Source organism: Eupeodes corollae, chromosome 1 (assembly GCF_945859685.1).
Source record: "Eupeodes corollae chromosome 1, idEupCoro1.1, whole genome shotgun sequence".
In the NCBI taxonomy this organism is placed as follows: domain Eukaryota; kingdom Metazoa; phylum Arthropoda; class Insecta; order Diptera; family Syrphidae; genus Eupeodes; species Eupeodes corollae.
Genome location: NC_079147.1, coordinates 239,530,210 through 239,549,378, shown reverse-complemented (window position 1 = coordinate 239,549,378; position 19,169 = coordinate 239,530,210). Strand labels below are relative to the sequence as shown.

General features: G+C 34.4%; 1 protein-coding gene across 2 annotated transcripts in view; it reads left to right on the top strand.

The window, feature by feature from the left end:
- The window catches only part of LOC129940248 (nephrin), a 46,533-nt gene extending 29,254 nt beyond the window's left edge, over positions 1-17,279 (top strand). Inside the window, exons 2-19 of one of the 2 annotated variants that reach the window (XM_056048512.1) lie at positions 4,690-5,043; positions 6,832-6,984; positions 7,976-8,152; positions 8,276-8,429; positions 8,505-8,641; positions 8,734-8,901; positions 9,029-9,160; positions 12,025-12,161; positions 12,254-12,407; positions 12,478-12,615; positions 12,700-12,864; positions 13,006-13,296; positions 13,446-13,727; positions 13,927-14,350; positions 14,466-14,850; positions 15,945-16,071; positions 16,192-16,427; positions 16,551-17,279. In XM_056048512.1, coding sequence (XP_055904487.1) covers positions 4,690-5,043; positions 6,832-6,984; positions 7,976-8,152; positions 8,276-8,429; positions 8,505-8,641; positions 8,734-8,901; positions 9,029-9,160; positions 12,025-12,161; positions 12,254-12,407; positions 12,478-12,615; positions 12,700-12,864; positions 13,006-13,296; positions 13,446-13,727; positions 13,927-14,350; positions 14,466-14,850; positions 15,945-16,071; positions 16,192-16,427; positions 16,551-16,559 — 3,623 coding nt within the window. In that variant the 3' untranslated portion in view covers positions 16,560-17,279. The remainder of the gene's footprint in view (positions 1-4,689; positions 5,044-6,831; positions 6,985-7,975; positions 8,153-8,275; positions 8,430-8,504; positions 8,642-8,733; positions 8,902-9,028; positions 9,161-12,024; positions 12,162-12,253; positions 12,408-12,477; positions 12,616-12,699; positions 12,865-13,005; positions 13,297-13,445; positions 13,728-13,926; positions 14,351-14,465; positions 14,851-15,944; positions 16,072-16,191; positions 16,428-16,550) is intronic. The other variant, XM_056048513.1, reaches the window with a different exon arrangement.
- The last annotated feature ends 1,890 nt before the right edge of the window (positions 17,280-19,169 follow it).

Below are 19,169 nucleotides of genomic sequence, written 5' to 3'. Positions count from 1 at the left end.
GTATATAAATAGAATTTAGATAGATACGAGTGAAATATTGTGAAATAATCAGTTTCATGGTGAAAATGTAGTCGTGACTATGAACGGTAATAATCTAATTATTATTTACCTTCGTCTACTTTATATAATATAGAATATAATTATCAGATAAGCTTAATAGCATTAAAGTATTTTATAAACTTAACTTATATTATTATTGTTTAATTCTAAAACAGAAATAACAAAAACAGGTAAAACAAAAATATATAAAAATTAATAAAATATCTAATCCCAGGGAAACACACGAATTTTCCCATCATCCAAAGTAAGAGCTTTTAGACGATATGTTGTGTTGTATTGTGTGTGTGTGTGCGTGTTTGGGGGATTTTAGGTTAAATGTTAAAGCTATTTAAGTATAAAACCCTTTAATGTGTGCCTAAATACAAAATAATGTCTATAACAGCCTTAAATATTTTATATACCTATGGTAAAGGTAGCTACATAGCAAATCTGCTTTAGATTCAAACCTATTTAAAACCTTTGTATGTATGACGCGCGGGAATTTATAAATATACACAAACTCAATTCCAACAAAAAAAATGGTTCTAATCTCACTTCTATTTCCATGCCCTGGAAAATTGTGTCAACCTCATTTCTCCATTATATTTTAGAACGACGACGTCTTTTTGTACCTTAAATATTATCTATCTTCTCAAGGCTTTTTCTCTTTGCTGCAAAAAACAGAACAGGTAGGTTATTTTTTGTTTTGTTTCTATATCTCAAGCCAGCACCACGCACCTTACCAAAAAAAAAAAACGTTAAAACCCAGCACAAGCACCGCATATAACCATCACCATCACTACTAGGTACATATACCGCCAACAACATATCTACGCCCATATTAACTTTATATAAATTCAAATTTTTGAGTCTGTTTGTTTGGATTTCATGAATTAGAATGAGATTGACGGAAATGAATACCGTTACGGAAGTATCTATCTTCTTATAATTGGTTTTTATTGTATATCTTTTTCTATTTTTTTTTTTTTGTTAATGTATCTTTTTGATTTTCTTTTTTGTTTTGTTTTTTTCTGAATGAATGAATGTTTCATATTATTATTCAGTCATGTAAAAGCATTTTTCTTTTTTTTTAAATGTGTACCAAGGCATACAAAATTTAAAGTAACAAAAATTACCTTTGAATTTAGATCATATTTTTATATTACTTTTCCTGAGTAAATACCTTAAGATAGACCAAATATGGGAATAAGATGCAGTCCAAAGTAGTGGAGATCTCTGAAATACAATCAGTAACAGTTGATATAGAAAAAATTGGTAAATTACAGACTAAGATGCATGACTTTAAAAAAATTACAGTCTGATATAATAAATGCAAATGTTTAGTTAACACTTGCAAACATAACTAAATATTACTGAATGAGATAGAAAATGGTTTAAAATAGCAGTATGTTAAGCAGATGCCACAAAACAACTGGTTAAGATAGGACACATCACAAGTTTACTGTGTCTTAAATAACAACTGTCATTTTTTACAGACTAAAGTCAATTATTTACAGACTGTAGTCAAAAACATAGAATTCGAATTACTAAAGTCTCAAAACCTGTTATATAGCCTGATATTAAATGGAGTATTAAGGATTAGGTTTCAGATGGACGAGTTATAATTTGTCAAAATTTTACAGTAACACATTTACAGTGATAAACAAAAGATGTCATGTAAAGTCTGTTAAAGTATATATCAAAAAGTAACAGTGTGAAATAAGGCTTTAGTGAAACACAGTGAGTTATAAAATAGGTATGAGATATAATGCAGCACCCGTAGTGTGATGGTTAGTGCGTAGGTCTGTCAAAGCAGAGGTCTTGGGTTCAAACCCTGCCTGTGCTACCAAATGTTTCTCGTACAGATACTGCCTCTTGAGAGGAATTCACAAATCCTCCAATAGTAATTCCTGCCATGAAAAGTGCTTTTTAAAATTTGGATTCGCCTTAAAACTGAAGGTCGCCTCTATCCCTGACAACATTACTAGCAGACAGTAGTTAATGCTTGAGAGTTGTAAGTCACTAGGTTCTTGTTCTGAAAGGACTGTTAAGCCACCTAATTTATTTTTTAATCAGATATAAGACCGCATTTAGTTACAGCTAGAGGGGAAGTCATTACTTCATTAGAGTATGAATAAGTGTCATCAGAAATTGATTGTCTGATATAGAAAACATCATGAGATCGAAAATATGACGATATGATTTAAATTTACAAATGACATCAGTTCTTCCAAAAACAACAAAGCCTTTCCACTCCAGACTTTGATCAAATTTTAAAGAGGTATGAAGTTTGGCAAAGAAGATAAACAAAGAAATACTGATTGGATATATTTGGGGATGGAGATCCCCCCCCCCTCCCTTCTAACTAGAGTGAAAAACTATGTACTGTCGCAACACTAAAAGACGCGCTTAAATTAAGCAGCGTAACATTAAGTCAGAATAGCAATTGCATGGGTCGTTCGTTAAAAGAGTTTTTCGTTGGGCGCCATTTTTAGAATGTTTAATGAAGAAAAACACTGAAGCACTAAAAGACGCACCTTCGTTTAAAGTCTTGTCCATCTATTCTTTCAAAGACCACAGCGTAACATGTAGGCAGAATAGCTATTTTTTGGGTTTTTCGTTAAAAGAGTTTTGCGTTGGGCGAAATTTTAAGAATTTTGAATGAATATAAACGTTAAAGCACGAAGAGATGCACCTTCGTTTAAAATCTTCTTCATCTATTCTTTCAAAGAATGCAGCGTGACGTTTAATAATGTCAGAATAGCTCTTTTATGGGTTGTTCGTTCAAGAGTTCAAGAAGTTTTCCGTTGGGCGCCATTTTTAAATTTCGAATGATGGTAAACAATGAAGCACTAAAAGACGCACCTTCGTTTAAAATTTTATCCACCTATTCTTTCAAAGACCGCAGCGTAACATGAAGTCAGAATATATTCTTTATGGGTTGTTTCTTAAGAGAGTTTTGCTTTGGGCGCCATTTTCAGAATTTTGAATAAAGATAAACCCTGAAGCACTACAAGACTCACTTTCGTTTAAAATCTTTTCCATCTATTCTTTCAAAGACCGAGTCGTGACGTTAATAAATTCAGAATAGCTATTTTATGAGTTGTTCATTCAAGAAGTTTTGCGTTGGGCGCTATTTTTAGAATTTCGAATGAAGATTAACATAGAAAGACTTATTATTGAGTGTGGAAATAGTTATAAATGGAGATGCCTACCCCACTAACATTTACCAATGTCAAACTAAAAAACGCACTTCTATCTTAAAGAGTTTTGCGTTGGGCGCCAGTTAAAGAATTTTGACGTTTATTGACAAAATCATAAAGGTTCATAATTATCAATTAAACTAATTCATGTACAACTTCGAAATCTTTTCCGAGAATAGCTATGAATTGTTCGTTAAGAGAGTTTTGCGTTGTGCGCCATTTTCAGAATTTTGTATGAAGATAAACACTGAAGCACTAAAAGACACACCTTTGTTTAAAATTTTGTTCATCTATTCTTTCAAAGACCAAAGCGTAACATTTAGGCAGAAAAGCTATTTTATGGGTTGTTCATTAAAAAAGTTTTGCGTTGGGCGCCATTTTTTAGAATTTTAAAATTAGATAAACATAGAAAGACTTATGTCCGAGTGTGGAAATATTTATAAATGGAGTTGGCTCCCCCACTTTAATTTTGCACTGTCCAACTAGAAGACGAACCTTCCAAAAGATTCGCGTTGGGCGCCATTTTCAGAATTTTTACTTTTATTGATAAAAATATCAATATTTACAGTTATTAATTAAACTTATATATATGTACAATTTGGAAATCTCTCCCAAAGAGAAAAATAATGAAGCTTTTTACCACTTTAATAGACAGCTTTGTGTTGGTTCATGTCTTCATTTTCAACCACTTAATTTCCTTTGTTTTTTCTTCCTTACCCTTAGGGGTAAAAAAAACCATACCACACAAATAAAAAATCCTCAAATTGAAATCTTTCTACGACATGTCGACTTTTTCCCCCAAAAATATAAAAGAAGAAAATAAGAAAACAAAATAAAACACCTTCTAAATAACCCAATATCTGGTATGTAAAACAATATTTACCTCGAAATACGTGCAAATAATTCCCTAAATCAAATTTTAACATTTCTTACGTGGCCCCATGTTTGCATGCCTTAAACGAGCCAAAAAAATAATTGCCTGCAATCAGTATATAGAATATTGCCTGACGTGCCTGGGCCTGAGATGTGTTTCTATTTTTTTTTATTATTTTTTACTGAGGCTGGGTCGTCGTGGGTAGGAAGGAAAGGTATGTTGGTACTTATTTTATTTATTGTCTCACTTCAAAAACTGCCCCGGGGAATAAATTTTGGCACACACATATGAGTTGAGTATTATACAGCCTCTGATAGGTAGGTATGCCATCCATATACCTTTGCATGCTGGTCCGTACGAACGTACGTAGTTACAAAAATAAAATAGAACGAAATTATTTGAAAAGGGATGTATTATTTGTCAGAGAAACAAACGAAATCAAAAAAGTAAAAAAAACACGCCTTTACCGAACCTTTACCTTCAGAAACATGATAATTATCCTTATTCATTCTTCCTTTTTGCTTTCTTTTCAACATTCATACTTATTTTCTTTTTATTTTTCTTTATTTGCAGCGCAATTTCCAATTAATATCGTCACAGGACAACAACAAATAAATTACGCTGTACAATCCTTCCGTACAACCCCCCACGATGTACACATCCTCGAAGGTACCGACACCCTGCTTCGTTGTGAAATTTCCAACCGAGTCGGAAAAGTTCAATGGACAAAGGATGGATTTGCATTGGGATTTTCCACCATCATCCCCGGTTATCCTCGATATTCGGTTATTGGTGACTTTAATCAAGGAGTCTACAATTTACAAATATCGAATACGACTTTGGAAGACGATGCTGAATATCAATGTCAAGTTGGTCCGGCCAAAGGTAATCCAGCTATCCGGGCCAATGCAAAGCTTAATATAATCGGTAAGTCAATCTCCATTTTTTTCTGTGATTTTTTTTGTCGGTTGTTGCCTTTGCTTTGGGGGTTTTTTAATTAGTAACCCCCTCGCAAACAATCTGCCCAAGAAGCCGCTGAAATCCCTTTCGTCTTTCCTTTTCTTGTCACCAAAAAACAATCAAAAAGAAAGGAAAAAGGATGAAAGACACACAACAAACAAACAATCTTTTAAAAAAAAAAATCATTATCAATGTCTTATCAGAAGGATAAGCTCTTTTGCTAAATCCTTTTTCATCGACTTCCTTATCCTGTGTCGGTGGTAGGTAGTAGACATACCTATACTCTAACTCTACTAAGTTTGAAGACAGATTTGAAGCGAGAAAGAGACAGAGAGAAAGACACACATAAATTCTGCTATTAATAAGGTTGTATTGCATTTGAGATGGTACGAATTTCCTTCCAAGGAGTCTTCCTAAGCTAGGTATAATCATTGTTATGCTAAGAGTTTCATCATACAATCGCTCTCGTGATTAAGCCTCTAGCAAAAGGATTTAAAGTTATGCAATTAAAACTATTTAACATAAAGAAAATTATATTCTCCAAGGCTCCAAGCTTTGGGAGTTCTTCAATTCCTTCCTCTTGCTATCTATCTGTGTGCATGTATAGGTATACTTTAGGAATATACCTTCCACGACATCTTGGTCGTATCTTACTTTTGAATATACTTTAGGTATAGAGTCCTTCTCATCGTCTTGTATGAATTTGAAAGATGGAAGGGTTGTTTTCTAAGGATATACGATATGTATACCTTTCGTGGGGTATGGCATAAAGAAGGGATAGGGAGGGTAGGTTAGTATAGAAAGACAAACTCGACGACATTGCTGAACTGAAGAAGATGACGATTAATATGACGACTATGACGACAACGAAGATGATAATGGTTTGCCAAACCAAACCAAAGCAAAGCAAAGCATTGTTCTCTCCACAGAATATCCATAACCCTGTTTCTATCATCCTTTCTGTTCTGCCTGCGCTATCCCCTCCCCATATACGGTATACATTACCATTTTCGTCTATTAAAAGCGTAAGGGTAAACAAGACGTTCTCGCTCTCTGCCTGTCCTGTTTTTAGCTTGGGCTTTGAAGCATCATATTATACTCAGATTCCATAGCCAAGACAGCAACACAGAAGCAGCAGTTCCAGCCATCATCATCATCATCTTCATCTTTATCATGTGCGGATCAGATGGGCGATATGGGGGTGTTCGGAGGCCTTAATTATGTTTGTTTTGCGGGTGAATTAGCATAGATTTTGAAAATTTTGCATTCGATTTTCCATCATCATTGTAGACAACGGCATCTTCTAGTCTTCTTAGTCGTTTATTTTGTTTTTTCTATCTTTTGAGCTAGCGAACCAAAAGAACGTCTCTTTTGATTTGACTCTGATTATTCAACTCATCCTTACCTTATATACATACACACGCTAGAGTCCTTAGCAGTTATTATATTAAATCTATATACAGATGAAGAAGACTCTTCCTATACCTACCTTCCTACCAGCCTTAATATTTTCAATATTCTTCTGTCTGATGATGATGATGGCGATGGCGATATGCAAAGAGACTAAAGAAAAGGATTTGGCGTAAAAATTCTTCTTCTACCGTCGGATTGGATTTGGATTGAAGCGGTGTTATTAAAATTTGGCACTTTTTAATGCAACTCACGTTTCTATCATAAGATTTTCTATTCTAATTTTCTTTCTTTCTTTTTATGATTTTTTTCTTTTTTTGATTTTTTGGTGTATGTATTTTTCAGCTGCGCCCACATCAATTCAAATAGATGGTTATGGTTCGAATTCTCGAGTTGAGGTTATTGAAAAGCAAAATTTAACATTGAAGTGCATAGTTGAAAATGCCAAACCTGCCGCAGAAATTGTTTGGTATCGAGGAAATATGGAATATACCAATGGTATGTATTTAATTGCAATTAAAATTGAAGAATATTTAATTTTATGTCTACTGAAACAGGGTGATTATTAAGTTAAGTTATAAAATCAAAATATTAAGACCTTTTTAAACAATTGACACTTAAGTGCGACTTATCCTAGACGTTGAAACTTAGGTTTCAATGTTGCCAAGAATATTTTGACATTCACTTTGTCCGGTAAGTCATGACTTTGTATATAATGCTTTACAAAATCCCAACCCGGGCGCCATTTTTTTAGTTAAAAGCCTTTAATGTTAGTCATTTAAAACCATTTTCTTAGACCATGAAATGAGCTATGAGTGCAAAGATGTGGAAACTGAATTTATATTATTCTGGCTAGTGTGCACTTTGAAAAAATGATATGTTGTATCCCAACCCGGGCGCCATTTTTCAACATATTATTTCCTAATTAGGATCCTATGGCAACTAATTAAATAAACGGTCTGGAATCATGTACTTGAGTGCTTATTCAGATATTCTGATTCCGGTAAGTGTACAATATTAAACTTGTTCTTAAAGTGGTTTCTATAGTCCCCACTCGGGAGCCACTTTTGTATATTATTATTTACTTCGATTATATCATTTTCCTTAAATGTCACATCATATGACAGGCATAAGGTACACTGATTAAAGTATATAATATAATAATATTATTAAGACTTCATTTATTCTTATGAGCGTACATGGTGATAAACGTCCTTAAATCTTTAAATGTAGTTCTAACCCGGGCGCCATTTCTATTTTTTTTTTATTTTTTAACGCGATAGAGCTCCAAGAAGCTGTCAAATAAAATAAGTTGAAGAGAGCCCGAGAATAAAGTTTTGTTTCAAAATTCTAGGCCTAGTTGATTAGTAGCTTAATCATAACAAATACAAAGTTCTTCAACATCTTAATAAGATATGAATCACCCTGTTTACTGGAATTCTTCTTCTCTGTTAAAATAATAATAATAATAAATAAAATTAATTTGTAGCTTATGAACCGGAAGTGCAAGTTAAAGAAACACAATTGAAAACTTTCACTACCACTTCGACAATTACCATTCGTCCAAGTGCCGACGATGACTACAAGGATTTTTCATGTCAAGCAAAACATCGTGCTCTGCCTCCAGATGTCCCAATGCGTGCCAATATTCATCTATCTGTTCTGTGTATGTTTTTATGCATTTTTTTTTATTGAATCAGAATAATTGATTTCTTGTTGATTTATTTTTTGTTTTTTTTTTTACTCCGGTTGATTGTTTTAATTGAGAAATATATAATAAATATTTCAGATCCCCCAGGCCCGCCATTTTTTGAAGGCTATTCTACTGGGGAAAACTTGAGACGAGGACAAAACGTTGAAATTGCTTGTCGCAGTCGAGGTGGTAATCCACCAGCTCAATTGGTATGGTTTAAAAATGGCCAGCCAATAGTTTCACCACAAAAGTATGAATTTCGCTTTTGATAAAATGGGATACAATGAAATTAATTATAAACAATTTGTTTTTTTTTTTTGTAAAGGAACATGGGACGTCTATCGGAAAATGTTTATAAATTTGTAGCCGAACCAAGTGACAATGGAGCGAAATTAACTTGTGAAGCGAAAAATATTCTTTCCGAAGAGCCCCTAAAGGCCGATCTTGAACTGTCCGTGACATGTAAGTTAATTAAGCCAAATACCCCAACATACACCTGTCAAATCTGAAAGATGCTAATGATTATATTTTTGTTTGTTTCACTATTTATGTAGTTTCTCCATCTGAAGTTACTATTTCGGGTCCAACAGAGGCTTTAGCCGAAGAGACGGTCCAGCTATCGTGCTCTTCTGCTCCATCGAATCCAATTGCAGAAATCAGTTGGAGTGTGGACGGACAACAAATGAATGCCACCAATTCGAAAAGCCAACAGAATCCCGAAGGTAAGTGTGCTTGGGGACTGGGTTGGGAAAAAATATAGGGAAGATTGGCAGGGGGAGGGGGGGTTTAAATAACAAGAAGAACGATCATCAGAGAACAAAATTGCAATCAATCATTCATCCATTTCAGGTGGTTGGATAACAGTATCAAACTTATCAGTGACCATTGGCTCAAATAAGAGATTCCTGGTTGCCGTGTGTCATGGATTTAATGCAGCCTTGACAGAAGCAGTGGTGGCAACACATACAATAAATATTTTGCGTAAGTATTATCATTTGAGTGCTTTTTACTCTCTTGTCCCATTAAAATGCTAACATACCTTTGGTTATAGTCTGTGAGTGTAGGAAAACACATATAAATTATCAAGTGTTTTCCACAGTTTCCTCCATATTTGTTTTAAATGAAATGTTTCCCACCCGGGCGCCATTTAATTTTGATAATATTATTTTTTTTGTGTTACTGGCAAATAACTGAATCAATATTAAATGTCGTACAAGTCGTATTAATCATTGAATGTGTTTCATATTTTCCTCAATTTGAGTCAAATAAATGTTATACATGATCCCCACCCGGGCGCCATTTTATTTTAATTTTATTATTTTGTTTGATTTACTAGAAAATTACTGATGCCGATACTCAATTTCGTATAAGTTGTATTAATTAGAGACTCTTAAAGCTCCCGAAGTTTTTGGAAGGTCCCCATTGAGTACGACAAAATTTGAGTTTCCTTTTGGCAACATTATATCTTAGGCTATTGTGAGTCTATAAATCTTATAAAACGAACCCTGCATACCTTACGGACGGACATTATAGGCCCACACATCGAGATTAAAAGCGAAAAGCGAATCGAACAGCAATGTCCGCCCGTCCTGGATGCGGAAATTTAACAGCAATATAGCCGTCACGCTAATTGAAGTGAAAATGTTGTCGCTGAATCTGACAGGGTTTCGTTTCGTTTGTTTTTTTTTGTTTTTTTAGTTCAGTTGATTTATTTTTTTTTTATTCCGTTAAATTCTGATTCAGTGTTTGCATGGAATTCCGATGAAAATCTGTGATGCAGTGCACGCTCTAATGTAGGGAAAACATTGTTGGTAGAGGAGTCGTGTTTGTTTTTTTTTTTTTTTTTTTTGTTTTTTGGAATATAGTTTGCACTGAAACAATATGAAAAGAGATATGGACTATGCAATTAATGCAATAATTAAACTTCCAGTAAGCGTGCTCATCAATAAAAACGACGGATTGTGATTAATCAATCGTTCAGTTTTCGTTGACATTTAATTTTTTTTTTTTTTTACTTTTGGTTTGGTCCTGTTTCTGTCACATAGTCAACAACGAGGGGTTATGAGGGGGTTGGGAAGAGGGCGTAGTTCAAATATTTAAAATCAAGAGGGTGTAGGGTATCGTGGATTTTTTTGTGTGTTGCATTACAAAAATAAAGCCTTTAGGGCTATAAACGCGAAGTAAAGCTATCTGATCAAACACATACAAAATCGAAATCAGTGCCAGATAACATGACCTGGGAAAGCGTTCTACTATAAAATTACAATAAAAATTTGTGAAAAAAGGCGAATCGGATATTGCTGAGTGAAGGGTGATACGTCTCTGATGTATTTTTATATAATGCACTCACACATAGATGCAGATAGAGTTCTTTTCCCCAATCGTTATCGGGTTTTTGTGATTTTTTTTTTTTTTGAAGGAATAAAAAACCTTTTAAGCTTCCATAATAAATGCAGGTACGTTTGTTTTGTTTTTTTTTTTTTGTTTTGTTGCAGCTTTCAATGATTTCATAAAAGAAAAACAAAACCAAGCACTTCCATGCATAACGCAACATATAAAAAATAAAAGTTTCACCATCGTTTGACTGAAGAATATATTTATTTAGATAGAATAAAAGCTATTAACAGTTTGATATAAGGCTTACAACACGCATCCACACTTACCCATATACGTGGAATATTTGTTCTCGAACGAGGATACGATACAGAAGGGGTAACAGTAGGAAAATTGGAGATATTGGCATTAAAAAGATTTATGTTTTTGTATTGTATTTCGGAGTTTTTTTTTTCGTTGTTGTTTTTTAATTAGTTTTTTTTTTTTTTAATTTTTATTTTGAAATTCTAGGCCATTTCAGTGAATTACTCACTTGGGAAATCTGAATTTCCGCTGCTTCACTTTGAATAATTGGAAGCACAAATTAAACTGATAAATCGGATGGGGAAGTCAGTCGAATAATCTATATGGAAAATTTTGAAAGGCTCTTGTAGAATTTAAAAGTCCCACTGGAATCGATCTCGATTTTTGTGTTTGCTTTAAATAATAAAAGTAAAAATATCTGAACGTTACATATGGCAGAAATAAATGGAAGTTCATTTGACAAAAAAAAAAAAAAACAAGAAAAAATATGCAGAAATTGAGGTTTATTTCCATTAAGCTGCCAGACCTAATGGGTCAGATTATATATGATAGAGATTTTCTTCCGGGAAATATATAGACTACGAGAAATGAAGTGTACTTGTTTGTACTATTGTTGGTGAATTTACATAAAATGACATTTAAGTTTATGCGTGTTAATATAATAGAATTTGATTCGAAGTTTCTACCCGGGCGCCATTTTCTTGCAAAATCAGATTAAAAGTTTATTAAGTCAAATGTCACAAATAATGGAATTGATTTTAAATCAGATCATTTTCTCATGAAAATTTCAATATTTTTGTATTCAATAATTTGATTTTGAATTATGATGTGTCAACGCCCGGGCGCCATTTAGTTTTTTAACTAAAGAAAACAAAACAATTTTGTTATAAGTCTTTATATGAGATCCATATCAAGTCGATATTTGATAAAGAAAGATACACCGACTCTAGAGAACAACATTTTAAACATTTGATATTTTCCCGGGCGCCATTTTTTGATTTGGATAATAGAACAGAAATATCTGTAAAGAAAGACGAGATTTAAAATTGATTTCATAATAAAATCAAATAAAAAACAAAACTAAATATTCTCTGTTTTGTAAATATATCCTTACTTGGGCGCCATTTTAATATAATTAATTCAATGTACACCGTATATAAGCACTTCCCCAGAAATTTATTTAAAGTTTTATTCATTCTTCAATTTAGATGCACCATCAGCACCATCTGTGACAGGTTACACTGATGGCCAAATAATCGTGGCCGGATCAATTCAAAAGCTGACCTGCACATCGGCAGGTGGAAATCCACCACCAACTTTGATTTGGTATAAGAATGATAAAAAGGTAAAAATTCAAAAACTTTATATTATTTAAAAGTCAAGCAAAAATTAAAAAAAAAACAAACTTCATTCAAACAACTCCCCATCATTCTACAGCTAAACTCTGTATCTAAATTAAATGGAAATACAGTTATCTCGGAATTGACAATATTGGCTAACGCATCAGATAACCAAGCTCGTTACAAATGTCACGTAGAAAGCAAAGCCAGTGATATACCATTATTCGAAGTTAAAACCCTGCAAGTTTACTGTGAGTTTTTTGTTTGTTTTATTTGTTGGAATTTTTGTTTTTAAATTAAATCTTATCATTTCATACGCAGTTCCACCTGAAACCGTCAAAATCCGAATCGAACCAAAGGATCTCCATCCGGGGACAACAGCCAAATTGATTTGTGACTCGAGTTCCAGCAATCCGCCAGCCATGGTGTCATGGTGGAAGGACGGAATACCCGTTAATGGTAAAATAATTTCATTAGACTTAAAAATATGCCACAGTTGAAAAATTTCACTCACACGTACTAACGTATATTCTTCATCTATAGGAGCAAATCCTTCGAATCGTTCTGGCTTATGGGGTGGTTCAGTATCTACGCTGGAATTATTCATTAATATAACACAGGAGATGCACGACTCGATATACACCTGCCAAAGTATAAATGAAGCATTGCAGCGAAGCGCCCACGAAACAATTTCCCTGGACATTTTATGTTAGTGTCAATAGGTTTTAAAATTTATACGTTTTACCTTTTCTAATTCGAAAGACTAACTCTAACTCTAACATGACTCTATATTTCTTCTCTTCTCTTCTCTTCTCTTCTCTTCTCATGGCACATTTATATTATATTTAGATCCACCTAAATTTGCCACATCTCAGCCAGTGACATTTACGGGGGTGGAAGGCGAGCCACTACAAATCCCATTAGTGGCAACTGCTAATCCAATGACAATGTCATTCACCTGGACTAAGGATGGCTTTCCGATTTCATCGAACAACAGAGTTGCAAGCAATGAGAGAATTCTTGCGGAAGGACCTGTTCTAAACATAATCAAATTGGAGAGAACGGACGCCGGCAGATACACCTGTGAAGCTATGAACTCACAGGGTACGACGACAATGAGTGTCCTTGTGATTGTCGAATGTAAGGATGCCCATGTATACGTAGAGTAGATACTGTTTTGTTGTTCGAAAGACCATAAAAAAAAAGAAATCAAATTGTACATAATGCCTGTACCGTAAAACCCCACCAACTAACGGTTTTTACCTCTTTTTTGTGCTTTATCACTTTAGATGCACCAGACATCGAATCAATATCGGATGGAAACATTTTTGCTCCCGGACAGGATGCAGTACTTTCGTGTTCGATTAATGGCAAACCATTAACCGAAGACCATGTCAGATGGGAGAGATCTGGCTACGATATGGCTACTCGAACTACGGCAGCTTTCGTCAACGGAACCTCGTATTTGCACATCAAAAATGTCCAACACTCTGACGTTGGGAACTTTACGTGCATGGTTGACAATCAGAGGGGTGCTATGGCTCAGCGGGATGTCCTTCTAATTGTTGAATGTGAGTATCAATGGCTCTGTGGTCTGGTTTGGTATGGTTTGCCTCCTGCACCCAGCCCCTGTCTCTCTATAACTCTCTATATGATATAGCCTAGCTCTACACTATACAGAGCATGGAATTCATGAATTCAGAGTGTGTAATGAACCTTTTCGTCCTCTTTTCTGTCTTCCTCTTTCTCATACCTATTCATGGTGTATAGCTGCTCCAAAAGTCGATAAATTTCCGTCAGCAACGCGGTTTGCGGCAGGTTTAGGCGAACGTGGTATATTGCAGTGTACGGCCCAAGGTGCTCCAACACCCATGTTCGTTTGGCGGAAAAACGGCAAAGAAATTAAGATGTATCGCCGGAACAAGTTCAGGAGTGAAGAATACCAAATTGACAAACTATCATCTGGATCAAGGTTGTTTATTGAGTCGGTGCTGAATGACGATTACGGAGTCTACGAATGTGTGGCAAAGAACATGCACGGTGAGTCAAGTGCTGCGATACAGTTGAACAAGCCATCGCGACCGGAAAGTCCTCAGAAGCTGATGATTAATAACGTGACCGATAATAGTGTTCTCCTATCATGGATTGCTGGTTTCGACGGAGGTCTACCTGTTTACTATCGCATTCGATACAGGTGAGTTAGCTTTGAACTTTGTATATATGAACTGTGCTATTTGGCATGGTTTAGGTATTGAATAAGGAATAATGAAAGTTGTCCTTTCTCTTTGATTGATGATGTTTTGTCACAGGCAATTGGAAGAGGATAAATACAAATACGTTGAGGCACGACCAAATTTTCTGAATGCCACTATCTCAGGCTTGCAATCGAATACGGTTTATGTCTTTTCGGTAATGGCAGCCAATGAAGCCGGTGGATCAAAGTTCTTGCCAGATATGAAAATAACTATATCCACGAATAAATCGGAAGCTATTACAGCTACAGAAAGCTCAGAGAAGAATGAGATGCCCAATTTGGTTATAATTGGAATTACGTCGGCGGCTATGATTTTACTTATCTTGAATGCGGCGTTAGTGGCTTGGTTTGTAATAAGGCGACAGAATAAGGATTCGGCGGAGAGTGAACATCAAGCGGATGATGCTTACTCGAAGGATGATAATCAATCAGACTATAAGGTAGGTTTGAAGTTATGCGTGGGCTTTTATTTGAAATTTAAATTGGACATTTTTAAATTTATGTAAGTGGTTTTTTAATTAACCATCGATTATCTTTTATGCATAGTAACTTACTATTAGTTAACGCAGAGCTTTATTAACCAGAGATTAAGTTATTTTATACTTATTGTGATATCAAATATCTCAAGTTTTAACACGTGCAAGTGATTAAAAGTTCAATAAGTTTAACCGAAGTTTGCTTAACCAGAGATAAATGAAAACCTGGTTTATTTATCAAGTTAGTTTGAACGGAATTCAGTTTCTCTGGTTGAGTGCGTTAAGAGTTGTCTCATTCAAAATATCAAGCATAATCTTAACCCTTAGTAAACTAGATAACAGCTTAGTTAAATAGGGTTAAGTGAAGTATTATTAATCAAGAGTCTACTTATAGAACGTAGATTGAGTTAAGCTAAGTTTGAATATAAAAGTCGAACGACTGCTTGTGAAAAACTAAAGAACTTTTAGGCTCAATTTTTTCTCTCACACAATGAGTGAGCTAGTAGTTTAATCAGAGTAAGCTTAACCAGAGATTAAGTGTTTTTGTGTTACAATTATTCTTATACGAAATATGTGTCTTGAGTTAGTTGCATGATAAAAAGCTCAATGGCCATGTTAATCACATTTATAATTTACAGTCTATTCTGTTTAAACAGTTGATCTAGGGTTAACTCTGTTAAGTGAGCATGGGCTAAGTCAGCTTTAAGTTTGACTAAAATAAACATTTCATTTGATCACTTACTATTTAAAACATCATTAAAAATGAATTTACTTAACCAATAGTTAACCCAATTAACGTGGGTTAGGTTAATACCAAGTTAACCCGAGTTTAACTCCTAAAATCAAATAACTTCTTAGTGAAGACCTGAATCATCTTGTTTATTTTTTTTTCTTGTCACTTATAAACTAGGAGTAAGCTTAATCAGAGATTAAAATAATAAGATGCTTAAGTTAATCCCAGATTATCTTACCAAAATGTGGTTGCAAAACAAAACATTGATTTAAAGAAAACATTCACTAAACTAACCACAACATTTGTTTTTCATTTGAAATTTCAGGGTGAAAATCACAAAAAGGCTGCCTCAACATATTTGGTCGAAAATGTTGATATCATCCAATCAGCTTCATTTCCACCAAAATACCAAGAGAGCTCCCTAAGCTCGCCTCCCTACACCATTAATGCAGGTAAATCAAAAAGCTCCTTTCAATCATATCCAACCCAACTACCCAAAAACCTTCACAAAGCCCAACACCAACCACCAAGACCAAACAATTTGCTTCAACATTAAGCCCATTCATTTGCAGATTATACCAAAACATTGCCAAATCCAAAGCGTCATGCCAAGATTATGAACGACAATCGATCAAAGGATGACCACATGTTGGTGTCCAATGGATTATACATTCCTTCGCCATCTCCAGCTTCGTCGTTGGTTATCAAAGGGAGTTACATTTCATCGCCGTCACCGGCGCCACCGCCCGATGGATCATACTTCAACATGAGCGATAAATACTTATCTTATCCACCAGTGGTAAGGGCGGTGCGTTGCTTTTGATGCATTCTAACCAAAAAAACCTCAACAAAATCAATCTTAATTACTAATGTCTTCTTTTTTTCCCTTTCTCTCTGTCTTTCTCTTTTGTCCTTTCTGTCACTTTTGCAGGTTTATTAAACAAGACGAGAACCACAAATCATCGTTAAAAAAAGGGTGTCATGCGTTACAGCATTTAAATTTGAAGAAGAGACTGAGAAACACACAAAGCAAAAACAAAACAAAACAAAAGTTGCCCTTGGATGCACAGATTCTGGGAATAAAATATAAATATTTGACACGAGTTCTGTGCAAAAGGCTGTGATATGTACCTGTTATATGATATCATTGATACAATATTTATTTATTATTAAAAAAACATAAAAAGAAACAAAAATTAATTAATTACTCACAAATTCGACGATTCGATACGAGATACGACGAACATGTTGCTTCTTTCTTTGTACATAAAGATATATCATATTTTTTCCGATTTCAAAACTTTTTATATAAATATATTAATGTATTTAATTAAATAGTAATAAAATAATTATTTAGTACTAAGAATGTATGTATATGTATTTTTAAAATTAAAATTAAATTAAATTTAAGCCTACACAGCAAAACACAAAAAAAAATATATTTAAAGACAATAAGTTATAATAATGCATTTCATCACATTCAGCAAGCAGCTAAATAAACTTCTTAAAATCTAAAAAATTAATAAAAATTACAAAATAAGCCTGCATGCTTATATAACAAAACAAAAAATATAAAATAGCGATACGACATTTTTTATCAATATGAATTTATATTTAAGACTTTTTTATTGAATAAAAAAAATTATATGATATTTAAAAATTATTGAATTTTATTTTGTTTACCTGGATATAAGACATCGATAGAACAATATGAATCAATAAAAAGTAGCCTGTGAGGTCTTAAGGTAAGTATAAGGGCGGAAACCCTCCACAAAAATTGAATCCTGTAACGTCAATGAAAGAAGATGCACGTATAGTCTTTCGCTCTGACAAAGACTTAAGGTGAATTTCTTGTTATCTCTCAAACTTCAGCTTAGAGTTTTAGGGGGCAGGAACCCCCAAAGAAAACCTTAAGGGCAGGAAACTCCAAAAGAAGGATTGGAGGCAGGAACCCCCAAAATGAAATGGAAGAGAAAAAGAAAACTTTTCTTTTCTATTTGTGAAATTCCCAAATCATGCTAAGTGTAACGTTTATAGTCAACCGAATATCGTAACTTGATTCACTTTTACAATTAGGCTATGGCCAGGCTACCTGAGCCATTCTAGAAATTTGTCAGTTGCGAACAAAAATTAGGAGGAGGAGGGCAAGCACCAAAAAGCATTAAATATTCCTTACAAAATGACGTAACTTTGTATTTCACTGTCTCTCTTGTTTTATTTCGCAACCTTGATTAACAAAATGAAAAAAAAACCAAAAACCTGAATTAAGTTACGTCAAATAAAACTAATTTTAGCATTTTGGCATCATCTGTGAGAGTTCATTACATACATATCTTAAATAGTTTTTTTGTTATCACGTTTTTGTTGAGATTTAATCTTACCCACGTTGGGCGCCATTTATATGCTTTTTAAATGACTGCAGGAATCCGATGAAGTGTAAGGTAGTTTTATATGAAACTTTCAATGATTGCAATACATCCCACATTGGGCGCCAATTAAATCTATTTCACATGTTATTGGAACGTAAATCCATATAAAGGGTGTCCCAAAATTAACGCAAGATTTGAATTTGTGCAGTGAAGTGTTGGCAACCCTGAAAAAAAAAAGCAATTTGACAGCTAATAGTATAGGGTTATTAAAAATGGAGCGTTACACGATAGAACAACGTGTCTTCATTATTAAAGAATATTTCAAAAATAGTGAAAGCTTGGCGGCTGCAGTTCGAAAATTTCATACAAAATATGGTCGGAATAGAGTTTTAACTTCGTCAACTGTGAAGAGATTAATTGAAAAATTCATGGAGACTGGAACCGTTGGAGACGCCAAACACACTGGTCGTCCAAAAACAAGCCGTTCAAATGTGAATGTCGAAGCAATGCGTGAGAGTGTTGCTGACAATCCAGGAACCTCAATTCGACGTCGCGTCGTGGACAAGAATTGCAAATTTCAAGAACCTCTCTACAGCGTATACTCACCAAAGATCTGTGTCTTCATGCTTACAAAATTTAATTAACACAACAATTGGAGCCTAATGACCATGGACAGAGAAGAGAGTTCGTTGAATGGATTATTAAACATCAACAAATGGACCCTGATTTTTCGAGCAAAATTATCCTAAGCGATGAAGCACATTTTCATCTTGATGGCTTTGTCAATCGCCAAAATTGCCTCATTTGGGGTTCGGAGAACCCACATGTGATTGTCGAAAAACAAATGCATCCACAACGCGTGACTGTATGGTGTGGATTTTGGGCTGGAGGCATAATTGGGCCATATTTTTTTGAAAATGATGCTGGTCAAGCAGTGACTGTTACTGGTGCTCGATATCGCGTAACGATTACACAGTTCTTTCTGCCAAAATTGGATGATATTGATGTGTCCAATATGTGGTTTCAACAAGACGGTGCCTCATGTCATACAGCCCGTGAAACAATTCAATTACTGCATGAGACATTTCCAGGTCGTGTACTCTCTCGTTTCGGTGATCAAAATTGGCCTCCTAGATCGTGTGATTTAACACCATTAGACTTCTTTTTATGGGGTTATTTGA